This window comes from Mytilus galloprovincialis, chromosome 5, assembly GCF_965363235.1.
Source record: "Mytilus galloprovincialis chromosome 5, xbMytGall1.hap1.1, whole genome shotgun sequence".
Lineage (NCBI taxonomy): Eukaryota > Metazoa > Mollusca > Bivalvia > Mytilida > Mytilidae > Mytilus > Mytilus galloprovincialis.
This window is the reverse complement of record NC_134842.1, coordinates 73,991,551-74,004,632: the sequence shown is the minus strand read 5'-3', so window position 1 is coordinate 74,004,632 and position 13,082 is coordinate 73,991,551. Positions and strand designations below refer to the sequence as shown.

The 13,082-nt window shown below is 31.6% G+C and overlaps 1 protein-coding gene across 2 annotated transcripts in view; it reads left to right on the top strand.

Moving 5' to 3' along the window:
- Positions 1 to 13,082, top strand: part of LOC143076401 (VWFA and cache domain-containing protein 1-like) — a 38,003-nt gene that overhangs the window by 3,194 nt on the left and 21,727 nt on the right. Inside the window, exons 1-10 of one of the 2 annotated variants that reach the window (XM_076252149.1) lie at positions 399 to 524; positions 1,438 to 1,638; positions 4,053 to 4,115; positions 5,379 to 5,543; positions 6,820 to 7,028; positions 8,828 to 8,993; positions 9,777 to 10,008; positions 11,551 to 11,676; positions 12,325 to 12,398; positions 12,879 to 13,023. In XM_076252149.1, the coding sequence (XP_076108264.1) occupies positions 1,507 to 1,638; positions 4,053 to 4,115; positions 5,379 to 5,543; positions 6,820 to 7,028; positions 8,828 to 8,993; positions 9,777 to 10,008; positions 11,551 to 11,676; positions 12,325 to 12,398; positions 12,879 to 13,023 (1,312 nt within the window). In that variant the 5' untranslated portion in view covers positions 399 to 524; positions 1,438 to 1,506. Of the gene's footprint in view, positions 1 to 398; positions 525 to 1,437; positions 1,639 to 4,052; positions 4,116 to 5,378; positions 5,544 to 6,819; positions 7,029 to 8,827; positions 8,994 to 9,776; positions 10,009 to 11,550; positions 11,677 to 12,324; positions 12,399 to 12,878; positions 13,024 to 13,082 lie in introns of those variants that run through there. The other variant, XM_076252148.1, reaches the window with a different exon arrangement.

The window sequence follows — 13,082 nt, the reverse complement described above, 5'->3', positions numbered from 1 at the left end:
ATCGTTTCTTTTGTTGACTAGTATATACATATATATATCAATTACAACTACGTGCATGAATATGATAGGTCGACACTCATTGACTCGTTGTGAAAACAAAAAGATCACCTCGAGGTTACTTTGAAATTGTATAACAAAAATATTAAGCAGCAAAAACGAATCAATTTAATCTTTTTTTTTTAGTTAAATATCTGTTTTTATGTATTGAAATTGGTACCCTTCATCAAGATAACGAAGATCAATTTAATTTGTATACATCTTTAAACGTTTTACATAAAGTTGGGATAACCTTGTTTGAAGATTATACTTCCTTCTATTTCTAATGATTAATTATCTAACTTGTTTCGGAATATATTTCTATACCCAACGTGATATATCATAAATGTGTTTGATCTCTTGCGACAACTTTAAATTGAGTCTTTACTTTCTGATTCATACTGTTGCTGATGTTGATGAAAAGTTGAGAAGGAAAAGGAGGATATATGTTAGAACTTATTCGGATGTGTTGCATTTTGTCGGGTTATGTAATGTATTTCGGTTGTTTCCTGTAATTAGCTAATACTTCAGTTTTATCATGTACATCTTTTGTTTAGTCATTTTATAAAATTTACTGTTTGCAAAAGTATAAATTATTCTGAATAATAGGGATGTTCTGGTACCTAACAGAAAACCCTGTCCGTTTTTGGCACAACTTTTTTGAACTTTTGGTCCTCGATGCTGTTCAACTTTGTACTTGTTTCGGCTTTAAAACTTTTGAATCTGGGCGTCACTAGTAAGTCTTGTGTGGACAAAATGCACTTCTGGCGTATCAAAAGTTTTTGCTTGTTGCCTTTTGTTAACTATTATTCGTGCGTTTCTTTGTCAATTGTGTTCTCCTATTTACTTATATTATAGTCCTGTAATGTCGTGTTGTCATTTTAATGTTATATTTCACATGGCCATAAAAGAGGGCGGTTTGGCATGCCACAAAACCAGGTTCAACCCACTATTTTTTCCTTTAAAAATATCCTGTACCAAGTTAGGAATATGGCCATTGTTATATTATAGTTCGTTTCTGTGTATGGTACATTTTAACGTTGTGTTTCCGTTGTGTCGTTTGTTTTCTATTATTTTTGAGTTTAAATTCACATTACTATAAGACGTGTCACGATATTTATCTATCCCAAATTCATGTATTTAGTTTTGATGTTATATTTGTTATTCTCATAGGATTTTGTCTAATGCTTAGTCCGATTCTGTGCGTGTGTGTTACATATTAATGTTGTGTCGTTGTTCTCCTCTTATATTTAATGCGTTTCCCTCAGTTTTAGTTTGTTTCCCCGATTTTGTTTTTTGTCCATGGATTTTTAAGGTCTAAACAGCGGTATACTACTGGTGCCTTTATTAAGAAAACGAGCCCTATATTATATTCAATTAAATTACGTTTTTCTTTTTTAGAAACAAAGGCGTTTTCTGAATTCTAAATTATCACGAGTCATCAGCTAAGAATTGAAATATAAAAGGAAAATGTTGTTTGTATACATTGTATACTTACTTGGAACTTTTTCCTGTGAATATGCTGCTGAAAGCATTGATGGCAAAAAATTAGCAGATGAACTTAAGAAGATAAAAAAAGATATCGGTGTTGATCACATGCAGGTAAAATGCATAACGATATACATATTTCTCCATTCTGAAAATACTAAACAAAAATCTTTGATTTATAGTGATTTGATTGTAATAGATAACAAATAAAAAAAATGTAAAAAGCTTGAACATGAAATTTCGAAATTAAGTATATAAATATAATACAAGTTATGTACAACCTATTAAGCTTGTACTTTTAAAGTTATTGATGTATATTTTACTACTCTTATTATTTGCATGACTGCATGTCGACAAAACATTACCTAAAATGATACATTAAATCTGTTGTCAATACGATGGAAATTAATCCAACTGTCATAAAAGTGAGCTACAGAAAACATATTTTACATAAGAAAATGCCTGTACCAAGTAAGGAATAAGACAGTTGTTATCCATATGTTTGATGTGTATGAGCTTTTGATTTTGCCATTCGAGTAGGAACTTTTCATTTTAAATGTTCCTCGGAGTTCAGTATTCATGTGAATTTACTTTTTTACTGTTTAGATGTATTTCTATTTGCACATATCTGATGAGTTAAACTTTTTTCAACTGATTATTATTGTTTGTTTCAATGTTGAAAATTTCATCGCTGTTGGGGTAGGGTTGTCACCGTCGTACAAGTTTAAAACCGCCATATTCTGAAGTTGCCTGTCCCATATCAGGAGCCTGTAGTTAAATAGTTTTTTATTGTTGCTCTGTAATATACTTTATTTATTTTATTATTTTATTCCTAAATTATGCCGTTAGTTTTCCTGTTTGATGTGTTAAACTTTCATCATTTTAGGATCGTTAATAGCTGACTGTGCGGTATGAGCTTTGATCATTGTTGAAGTTCGTACGGTGACCTTGTGGTGTTAATTTCTGTGTCATTTGATCTCTTTTAGATAATTGTTTCGTTACGTCTCGGTCATCGAATGACACAATAGACAATATTTACATTAGACTAAATATCGCTTTGAATTTCAACCTGATCAGTAATTTCAATATGGCTATAATCCAGCTCTAATGTGGGTCTATTTCAAAAGCCTTACTTCTTTTAAGAATATCAGAGTGTCGGTTATGTTGTCGGTTATATTGTCAAACTATCTTGATTGGGATCATTTTTGGACTAATATCTTGAGGAAGACCTCAGCCGCAACCTGTCTCTCTGGTATCTTTTGCCCTTCTTTCATGAACCTGTACAGTGGTTGTCGTTTGCCTTGTTAATGTAGTTAATAAGTGTTTCTCATTTCTTGGTTTTTTTTATATAGATTAGATCGTTGTTTTCCCAGTTCGAATAATTATACACTCACTATTTTGGAGCCCTTTATAGGCTACATGTTGAAGACCGTGTTTTCTTTTACAAATTATGACTCGGATGGAGAGTTGTCTTATTGGTACATTTAGTCTACCAAATACAGATTATCCATATTCTTTATAAAGGTTCAAATTCGTTTCAAAAAGAAAGAAAATTACAAAACGTATATAAGAAAAATATAAGGATGAATCTTCCGCAACAGAAATTCTTCCCGGTATAGTTTATCTAGGTACTTAAAATATAAGGAACCAGCATCATATATCGTATGATTACCCGAGACTTTGTTGTATAAGACTATACAAAAAATATATAAGCTTAACAATTAAAACATATTCCGTGTATTATTTGAATGGATTTATCTTGTATTCAAAAAACTTTTTAATTGCCAACAAAATAAGTCCTATGAGGAATTAATTAAGAAGATGTTGGTAACTAATAAGGAATAAGAAACACTAAAAATTTGATTGAAAATGTGTTTTTTTACTATTATTATGTCCCAAGTTTTTAAATATCAAAATATTAATGACGTTAAGCTTGTTACATTTCAACCTAGTGTTCTTCGTCGTCTTTTACGTTAAAAGCCTGTCTTATTTTGAATTTGATAATAATTCTAATCATATAAGAATTAAACATCATCGTGCAACACAATTTAGCTATTTGAAGCATTTAAGTTTAAAAAATATTTTTAACAAAATTTCCTACTAATTATTTAGATAATAAATAAGATAAAATTTACTTCAAATTATTGTCACCTTATCTTATTATGTTATTTTTTTGTAACGGAACTTTATACAACTGTAATAAAAATGTCGTTTGGACTAGCTATAAAACCAGGTTTAACTAACGACTTTCGTCAGAAAGACAATAATCAAAACAAAAGAGTAAACAAAAACTCACAAAACCAAAGAACATTTACATCAAAAATGTCTTATTCAAGACAAGAATTTGACAGTTTTTTTTCAATCGTTCGATGGGTTGTTAAAGTGAGGCGTATGATTTAGAACTGATCTGCAAATGCTTACAAAATAATATAGATGAATTTGTGTTGGTATTTCTCATTTTTGTTTTATTATGTTAAAGAGTTTCTTCATAGAAATGAGTAAAAAGACTTTAACATTTCTACTTTTAGGAACAGTTCAATAATTTTCAATATGACATCAAGTCGGATACAGGAACTCAGTTGTTAAACAAGGTAGGACAGGATATTAACAAATATAAATGTTTTTTTTTTTCAAAACTTATTTAAAAACAACTTACTACAGAATAAAACACTAAAGATGTACATATCGTGTATTCAACATTGGCAGTGAGTTATCATTTAGATTTAAAATAGTAAATAAAAAAGGACATTTTAAAATTGGAGGTGGTGTCTTTAAAAACTTCGTTAACGAATTAGTCGACGTTAATAATAGTACAAACTTTCTAAAAAATTTAGAAGTACTAGACTAAGTATCATGAAATAAAAGGGGATGCTCACTAAAAAATGTAGAAATTTTTGTAAATTTTATTTGGAAAAAAAAAACATTTCGTGTGCAAAATAATGGTGGAATTAAATTACAAATTAAAATTTTGTAATGGCAAGTGAATGTTATACAAATATATCATGCTTACAAGGGGTATTTGCCAAAAATACCGGTTGAGAGGTACAAATTTCCAGAGCCGTTAGGCGAGGGAAATTTGATTACCTCGAAACCGGTATTTTTGGCAAATACCCCTTGTAAGCATGATATAATTGTTTAATTCCACCGAATGTTCCACCTCAGAGAGTTTATTATAATCAAGTATCATATGAAATTTCGACTTGAATGTATAATTTTTGTATACACTGCAGCTGAGCTATTGTGGATTCCAGTTTTATGTGACCGGTTGACAATTCGTTGAGTTTTATTTATGACGTCATTCCCGGAATTTTTACGTCATTCGGTCAAAATTCAATAATGATGCTTTTTATCCTAAATATTTCATCTGGAACCATATATTTAGAATGACCATGAATTTGTCATATTAGAACAGAAATAATTCATTGAGTTATTTTTAGACATGGTATTCCCCATCTGCCATGGTATTTGCTAGGGTATTTCCCATCTGCCATGGAATTTGCTAGCAAATACCCCGGCATATGGAATTCCCTAATGGCAAATACCCCGGCAGAGAAAAGAAAATCTCAATAAATAGAAATTGGTGAAAAATACCATGGTTCTCATCCAATCAAAATACAGCATTATTACATAAGGTGGAATTATTTTCGTAAGCGTATGTCAGTTGATGATGTTTTAAGGATTTATTTTAAAACTGTTCCTTTAGTAATACCTTTTTGTCGAAGAAAACATTTTTCAATAATAGATATATAATATTTTAGTTCAAAGTCCGTTTTTACACATTTTTAGACGATCACATATTCTGCAATGTGTCATTTAAATACTTTTGATTGTTTTTATAATGATTCCATTAATAGATTCAATCCAGTCTTGATACATCCCTGAAAGACTTAAATGACGTTTTAGACAATGTAAATTCAAAAATTATATCTGGTACTCAAGATTCTCAATCAACAAATCTACATCGATGCTGTGATCTACAGGATAGTGATCTAACGTACTTGCCGGAGTTCCAATCAAAAGTGAGTAATATTTCAAAATATAAATTGAAGGTTCAAATGATGTTTATATGCATTTACTGCTGTACCCCAGTTTTTGCTATTTTTACCTATTGTTTATATGTTTTGTTCACACATCATTGTCAATATGATGGAAATGTATGCGACTGTCATACACACGAGAGGTTTAAATAGCTATAAAACCAGGTTTAATCAACCAAATTCTACATCAAAAATCTTGTACCAAGTCAGGAATATAACGATTATTGTCCATTCGTTTGATGTGTTTGAGCTTTTTGATTTAACCATTTGATTAGGTATTCATTTCCCGTTTTCAAATTTTCCTCGGAATTCAGTATTATTGTGATTTTACTTTTTAAATTCATATTAAACATTTAAAACATGAGAGGTTTACTTTCGACTGTCCAAAACTATTTGCATGTTAATTATTAAAAAGTATTGTTTGTTATGATATGTGTATAAGCAATGGAAATAAAGATAGGTTTAAATGGTGGTGAAGATTTGATAAATATCACGTCAGAAAGGTTTAAAACTTATATATAAAATGTATATCCGATACATTTATATATGTGTTGTTTATTCTTTAGTTTTCTATGTTGTGTCATGTGTTCTATTGTTTTTCTGTTTGTCTTTTTCATTTTTAGCCATGGCGTTGTCATTTTGTTTTAGATTTATGAGTTTGACTGTCCCTTTGGTATCTTTCGTCCCTCTTTTATATAGGTTCATGATTAGATATATTATTTATCTTATTATTCTATTTTCTTCACGGACAAGCCAAAGTGTAAACTGGGTATAAATATATAGTAAGTAGTAGTTTTCTCTTACTAATAACTCAAATAACAATTGTGTTGAAAAGGCCTGACCATTGTATGGTGCTGGATGTAAACCTACCCGTAGCTACTCCCAAATTGCCAGGCATAAACTGATAGCTAGCGTAAGGCGTTGTCAATGTTTTTACTTTTGAGTTTGAGCGTCCTTTTGGTATCCTTCGCCTCTCTTTTCTATGAACAGTTGCCAATTGTGCTTTTCTTCAATACCACATTTGCTTAGCCTACCTTTTTGATTTGTGGTTAATTTGTTTGCGTCTTAAATATGAATTAAATTTTATTCACAAGACGTTATCAAAAAAAATGTCAAAGAAAAATTAATTGTGAACTATTACACGACTGGCGTGTCATGTATAAACTAGCTAGGCAAAGACCGATGTACTGCATAATGTTCAAGAAAAATATACTTTCCACCTTTATTTTGTTGTTTTATTACCAGTATATCATTTCAGGTCGATAGAAGTAAAGCATGTGTTACCACATCTCCATTAGCGGTAAACAATTTGAAATACCCGACAGACCAAATCAGTGATGTGATGAAAACCAACTATGAAAACAACAAGAATGTGTTATGGCAGCACTACAGCACGACAGAGGGCGTGTCTGTTATTTACCCAGCCACCAAGTGGGAACACTGTCAGGTCTTTGATCCAAGATTTAAGTAAGGATATCGTTGTTAGTTTCGCCGAATGAAACGGATCATAAGGCTTTGTTTTGTTTGTTTTTATTTGTTTTGTACGTTTTAGACTTTTTTCGTTCCATGTAAAAAACAACATAGATAGCACAAGTAAATAAAAATTGAAGGTTTTAAACAAACAATTTAGAATCTGACAAATCTAATTCTGTGAAAGATTCTTCTCCTCTTTTATTTATCCCTTTGATCTAAGTGATATCACTCTAACTGGAGATCTTGGTGATATCACTCTAACTGGAGATCTAGGTGATATCACTCTAACTGAAGATCTAGGTGATATCACTCTAACTGGAGATCTAGGTGATATCACTCTAACTGGAGATCTTGGTGATATCACTCTAACTGGAGATCTTGGTGATATCACTCTAACTGGAGATCTAGGTGATATCACTCTAACTGGAGATCTAGGTGATATCACTCTAACTGGAGATCTTGGTGATATCACTCTAACTGGAGATCTTGGTGATATCACTCTAACTAGAGATCTTGGTGATATCACTCTTACTGGAGATCTTGGTGATATCACTCTAACTGGAGATCTAGGTGATATCACTCTAACTGGAGATCTAGGTGATATCGCTCTAACTGGAGATCTAGGTGATATCACTCTAACTAGAGATCTTGCAATTGTAAAATTGAGAATGGAAATGGGGAATGTGCCAAAGAGACAACAACCCAACCATAGAAAAAAAACAACAGCAGAAGGTCACCAACAGGTCTTCAATGTAGCGAGAAATTCCCGCACCCGGAGGCGTCCTTCAGCTAGCCCCTAAACAATTATATACTAGTTCAGTGATAATGAACGCCATACTAATTTCCAAATTGTACACAAAAAACTAAAATTAAAATAATACAAGACTAATATTGTGTCTACGCTAATCATTCTGTTTTAAATCTATAAATTTGAATTAAGAAAATACAAACAAATGGGAAAAAAATCAATAACGTCAATATGACAAAGAAGACAGAAAATCTCACGCATTACATTAAAAGAACACTCAGATTACTGGAAAAAGACCAAACATTTACAAAGGATACTTACTTTTATGCGCTAACATGAGCATACAGATACAGGTATATTTTGTAGACGAAACGTGCTTTGGCGTATACTATTTGATTATATATCTAGTATCTTTGATGTATTTTATTATTCAATGTCATGCAAACATGTCCGTATATTTGGTAAATTGATTTTGCTTGATCAGATAAACAAGGAATTACCCATTGAACTGAAACAAAAATAAATTTATTGATCAAATTTATATTATTATTTGTTATCAATTATTCACGGTGATTTTAAAGTACATTTTATACAAGTGACAACAACATAAACAAAAGTATAAGGACGACAATTAAGCATGTATTATAATATATGTAACTGCTTGTATAGTATCATTTATGTCAATTTCTAATTTTTAAAACAAACCATATCCCATAGACCCTATTCATTACATTCTGAAGTTTGAAATATCAACAGAACATCTTACGTCATACTAGTATGTGTAAAAAAATAGATTACTGATTCGCAGTATTTTTTTATTTAACATTATTAGAGTTTCGACGACAAGAGAAATATCTTTAACGTTTCGTGAATATCGGATATCACTTGGGGTTATTTTATTTAAATAAAATGACAAACGTGCCTTCTTTTGCAATACTACGATATAGACTTTCTTCGGCGTAAAAGTTTTGATTGCAACCGCTGTTCTTTCTATTTTTTTCTGTGATTATTTTCATTCGCAATCACTTCTTTTTTTCTTCCCAAGATCTTCATACGCCGCTGCAGCTTCGCCAACAGATAAGGATGTTGTGCTTGTGATTGATGCAAGTGCGTCTATGAGTCAGCCAACTGGAGTGATGGACAAAACTAAAATTGTTCTTGCCAAAGGAGCAGCAAACAATGTATTGCAAACACTTAAACCGAATGATAGGGTAAGCTCATGTAATATTTGTTCACAAATGAAAAGGGCGTGTGAAAGTTTCCTGATGTATCTTCCGAATTATGAAAATAAGAAGATGTGGTATGTTTGCTATTAGACAAAGGACAATAACAATCAAAACCAAGGGGTTAACAAAGACTCCCAAAACCAAAGGACATTTACATCAACAGTTATGAATAACAACACGAACTCCACTGAAAACCGGAGTGAAATCAGGCGCTTCGGAAGGGTAAGCATTTCCTGCAACAAATACGGCACCCGTACACATAGAAAAATCGAAAGACAAACAAATTAACAACTTTAGGTATCCGTTCGTCATCAACAATGAGTTAAACTCTTTCCGCATAGTCATCTCTATAAGACCCCGAAATGACAAATGTAAAACGATTCAGACTAAAAATCTAACGGCCTGCTTTATGTTAACTATTTAAAATTGGGTTACTTTCTTTTAAAAAAACTGATCAATTTACAGCATTTGTAGACTCCAAAAAAGACAACAGTAACTTGAGTGTATTTTGAACAATTTTCCTTTGTTTACAATATTTGTCTCTTTGTTTTGTATACATATACAGTCAAACCAGCTTAAGGGACCATCTTTATTAAGCAAAAACCTCCGAAATAAAGGCCAACAATTTTAGATCCCTCTGTAGTACATTTTATATAACTTGGATCTGTATTGAATGACCACCTTGCTTAAGAGACCCCTTTTTAACTCTCACTTAAGTGGTCTCTTCAAACAGGTTTGACTGTAATTTATCTAAACTTTATTTAATAGGTAGGAATTGTTCGATTTGATAACAGTGCATATACTCCAAAAGGCGGAACCTATAGTTCATGTTATGAAAACCAACTTGCATTTGCAACAAAAGAAAATACGGACAAACTAAAGGGATACATCTTTTCAATAGATGCAGTTAGGAATTCTGAGCCTAACTTTGAAAATGCGTTATTATCTGCATTCAAATATTATAATTCCTCTCATGAAGATGTTCAGCTTGACAACAGAGGTATATTGTGTGTCTTATATAGATATAGGAATATGTGGTACGAGTGTCAATGAGACAACTCTCCATCCAAGTCACAATTTGTTTTAAGAAGATGTAGTATGAGTGCCAATGAGACAACTTTCCATCCAAGTCACAATTTAAACCATTATAGTGTGTCTTGTATGTTTCGTTTCTAATTCAAGTAAACTATATTCATATTTACCACGAATAAAATGGCGTGCGTCAGACGTGCGTTAAGTCTACGAAATACATATCATTGACAGTGGAATCAAAAAGATTAAAAAGGCAAACAAAATTCATATTTAAAATGTATTGTGAGCCCAAACATTCTGAATGATTTTTCCAAATAAAGCTAAGGTAATCGAATGCTGTATTTTGAAAATATACAATAAAGGCAGCAGTATTATTCCACTGTTCAAAACTCATAAATCGATAGAGAGTAAAAAACAAATCCGGGTTACAAACTAAAATTGAGGAAAACGCATCAAATATGAGATGAGAACAACGACACAATAGAAACACAACAGTGCACAATATTAAAATGTATCTCACACAGAAACGAACTATGATATAATAATTGCCACTTTCCTGACTTTAGTAACCTGTCAATTCATAATTATGACTCTATCAATGATAATCAATGTCAACACTTAATAGCGTACTACTGTGCTAGTGATATCCCCAAAGAGTAAACCCAGTAGTTGAAATTGTTTGAAATATTTTCATTCTAAAGGATGCTAGGTCAACTCTTCAAAACGTAAGTGTGTGTCTCGTTTGATTTTTATAAATATCAAATATACCGAGATGAGAGAAAAACCTTGATTTAATTGTGAGTATCAGTTATATCTTTATTTGTTTCCGCTTCAGATGAACATAATGGTTCGTTCTGGTGGCTTCCTTTGTTCATTTTTTTTAATTTTATCAATTGTTTTTCCCTCAGTATTAAAGATCGAATGCATACGTGATCAACTAAGGTTGAATTATTGACTAAGAAACGTAACCAATCTGTTTTGATTTTTTTCTAAAAGGTAAAAGCACACAAATTCTGAACTCCGAGGAAAATTCAAAATTGAAAGTCCCTTAAACCTGTTCTTCATAGAAATAATTTTGATCTTTGGATTATTGTTTAGTCCCTATCATAATGTAGTATCTTATTTCGAGCCCTTGAAATCAGTAACTCTTTAAGATCTTAAAGATATCTAGAAAAATGTTTAAACCTTTGATCTGACTTTAAACCGAACTATAGATTTAAGAAGATGTGGAATGAATGCAAATGAGACAACTCTCTCACCAAAGACACGACTTGTAAAAGTAAACCATTATAAGTCAAAGTACGGTCTTCAACACGGAGCCTTTGCTGACACCGAAAATCAGGCTATGTTTATTATGTAAACATTTAGCAAAACGACTCAATAGTATTGCTGTCAACGTCAATTCTTAAATGAAAACAAAATAGAAAAAAGAAATGAACATCTGCAAAGATATTCACAAATTCAGGCATCCAACTAAACATATCATCCTTGATTAATAACTGTTTTTCAGAACAAATAATTCTATTCATCACTGATGGGATCTCTTCGTCTGGGAATAACCCGGTTCAAGTTATCAGCAATGAGAATTCGAAATATGGAAATAAAATTGCAATTTTTACTTATCTCCTTGGGCAAGGTAAAAGCTTTTTTCTGTGTCATATAACTATTTTCAAACTATAATTCATCGGATACCAAAAGTCTCATCAGTGGAGCTGGAATAAAAGAAAAGAAAAAAGGGGGCCAAATAAAGTACGAAGTTGAATAGCATCGAGGACATTCCAAATATTTTGTCATATACAGCTCAGGTAATGTATTCCTGGGGTAGAAAAGCTGTGTATTTCAATAAATTTTGTAAACAGTTAATTTTAAATTATAACCATTTTAATGATAATTCATGTCAAAACAGAACTGCTGAATACAAGGCAGGAAACGAACAAATTTATCACAATCATGTATCTGACAAACTTTAATACAATTATATTTAAAAACGACAAGCGTATGAAGACGTTAAAGTTAATGCCAGTCGTAAAATATGTATCTTATGTCATGTTGAAATATCCCTCTTTTTCTAAAGCAATTAAAGTGATTTATGCCATAATTGAACAATAACATACAGTCACATGTTTGAATGGACGAATAATCGTTTTTGAATAACGTTAGTTTTGTGGTCCCTTGCAAGTGATTGAAACAAAAATACTATCGGACTCCATTTCAATTTCATTTAATTGTGCAAGACATGTCAGTAAACTGTTGACTTTAAAAATTTAATAATATATCTCTTCAGATGGAAGTGCAAAGACACTGTTACAAAGTATGGCGAATCAGGATCTACACAATGCTTCTTATGGAAAGAAACCGGTAGGTTTACATATGTTCATTAAAGCATACCTTTCTGAACAGTGCTGAAACTGCCGATATTCTATTTTCTACAATTTTTCCAATCAAAGAACGTTATCTGTATTGTAAGTTAATTGCTCTTAGTTCTAGGTTGGGTTTATTTTTTGTCAATTAAGTGGCTTTCGAAAAAAAGGTTTTCGAAATCAACACATTTCAAGTATTTTAAAAAGAATTATTGAATGGAATTTGAATTTAATGGCAGAAGTAAACTTTCATTAGTTTAGTGATTGCAGAACCTGCTGAATTTGCTTGTATGTGTGAACGTTATTCGATAACGTCAGGAACGATAACTCGTGGCGTAACGTCATTCGGTATCGTATTGCATTCAATATTTAACAGTCAGTTCGTTTTATCACACATCTTTACATATAGGGGTATTATGAAGATAACATGAAATGTTGTAATAACCTTTATTTATTTACCTTTTCTTTGTATTTTCAGATTGGACGCTTCGAATATTTTGACCAAGACAACCAAAAATTTTTTCCAACTAAATTGGCTACATTTTATGTGCATCTACCAACAGGAAGCCAAGCAGGCCAATCAACATATACTGTACCGTATGTGGATCCCTTCTCGGGAGTAGGTATGTATACTTGCATGATAATTGACACCTTAAAAATGACGCTACACTATATAGTTATG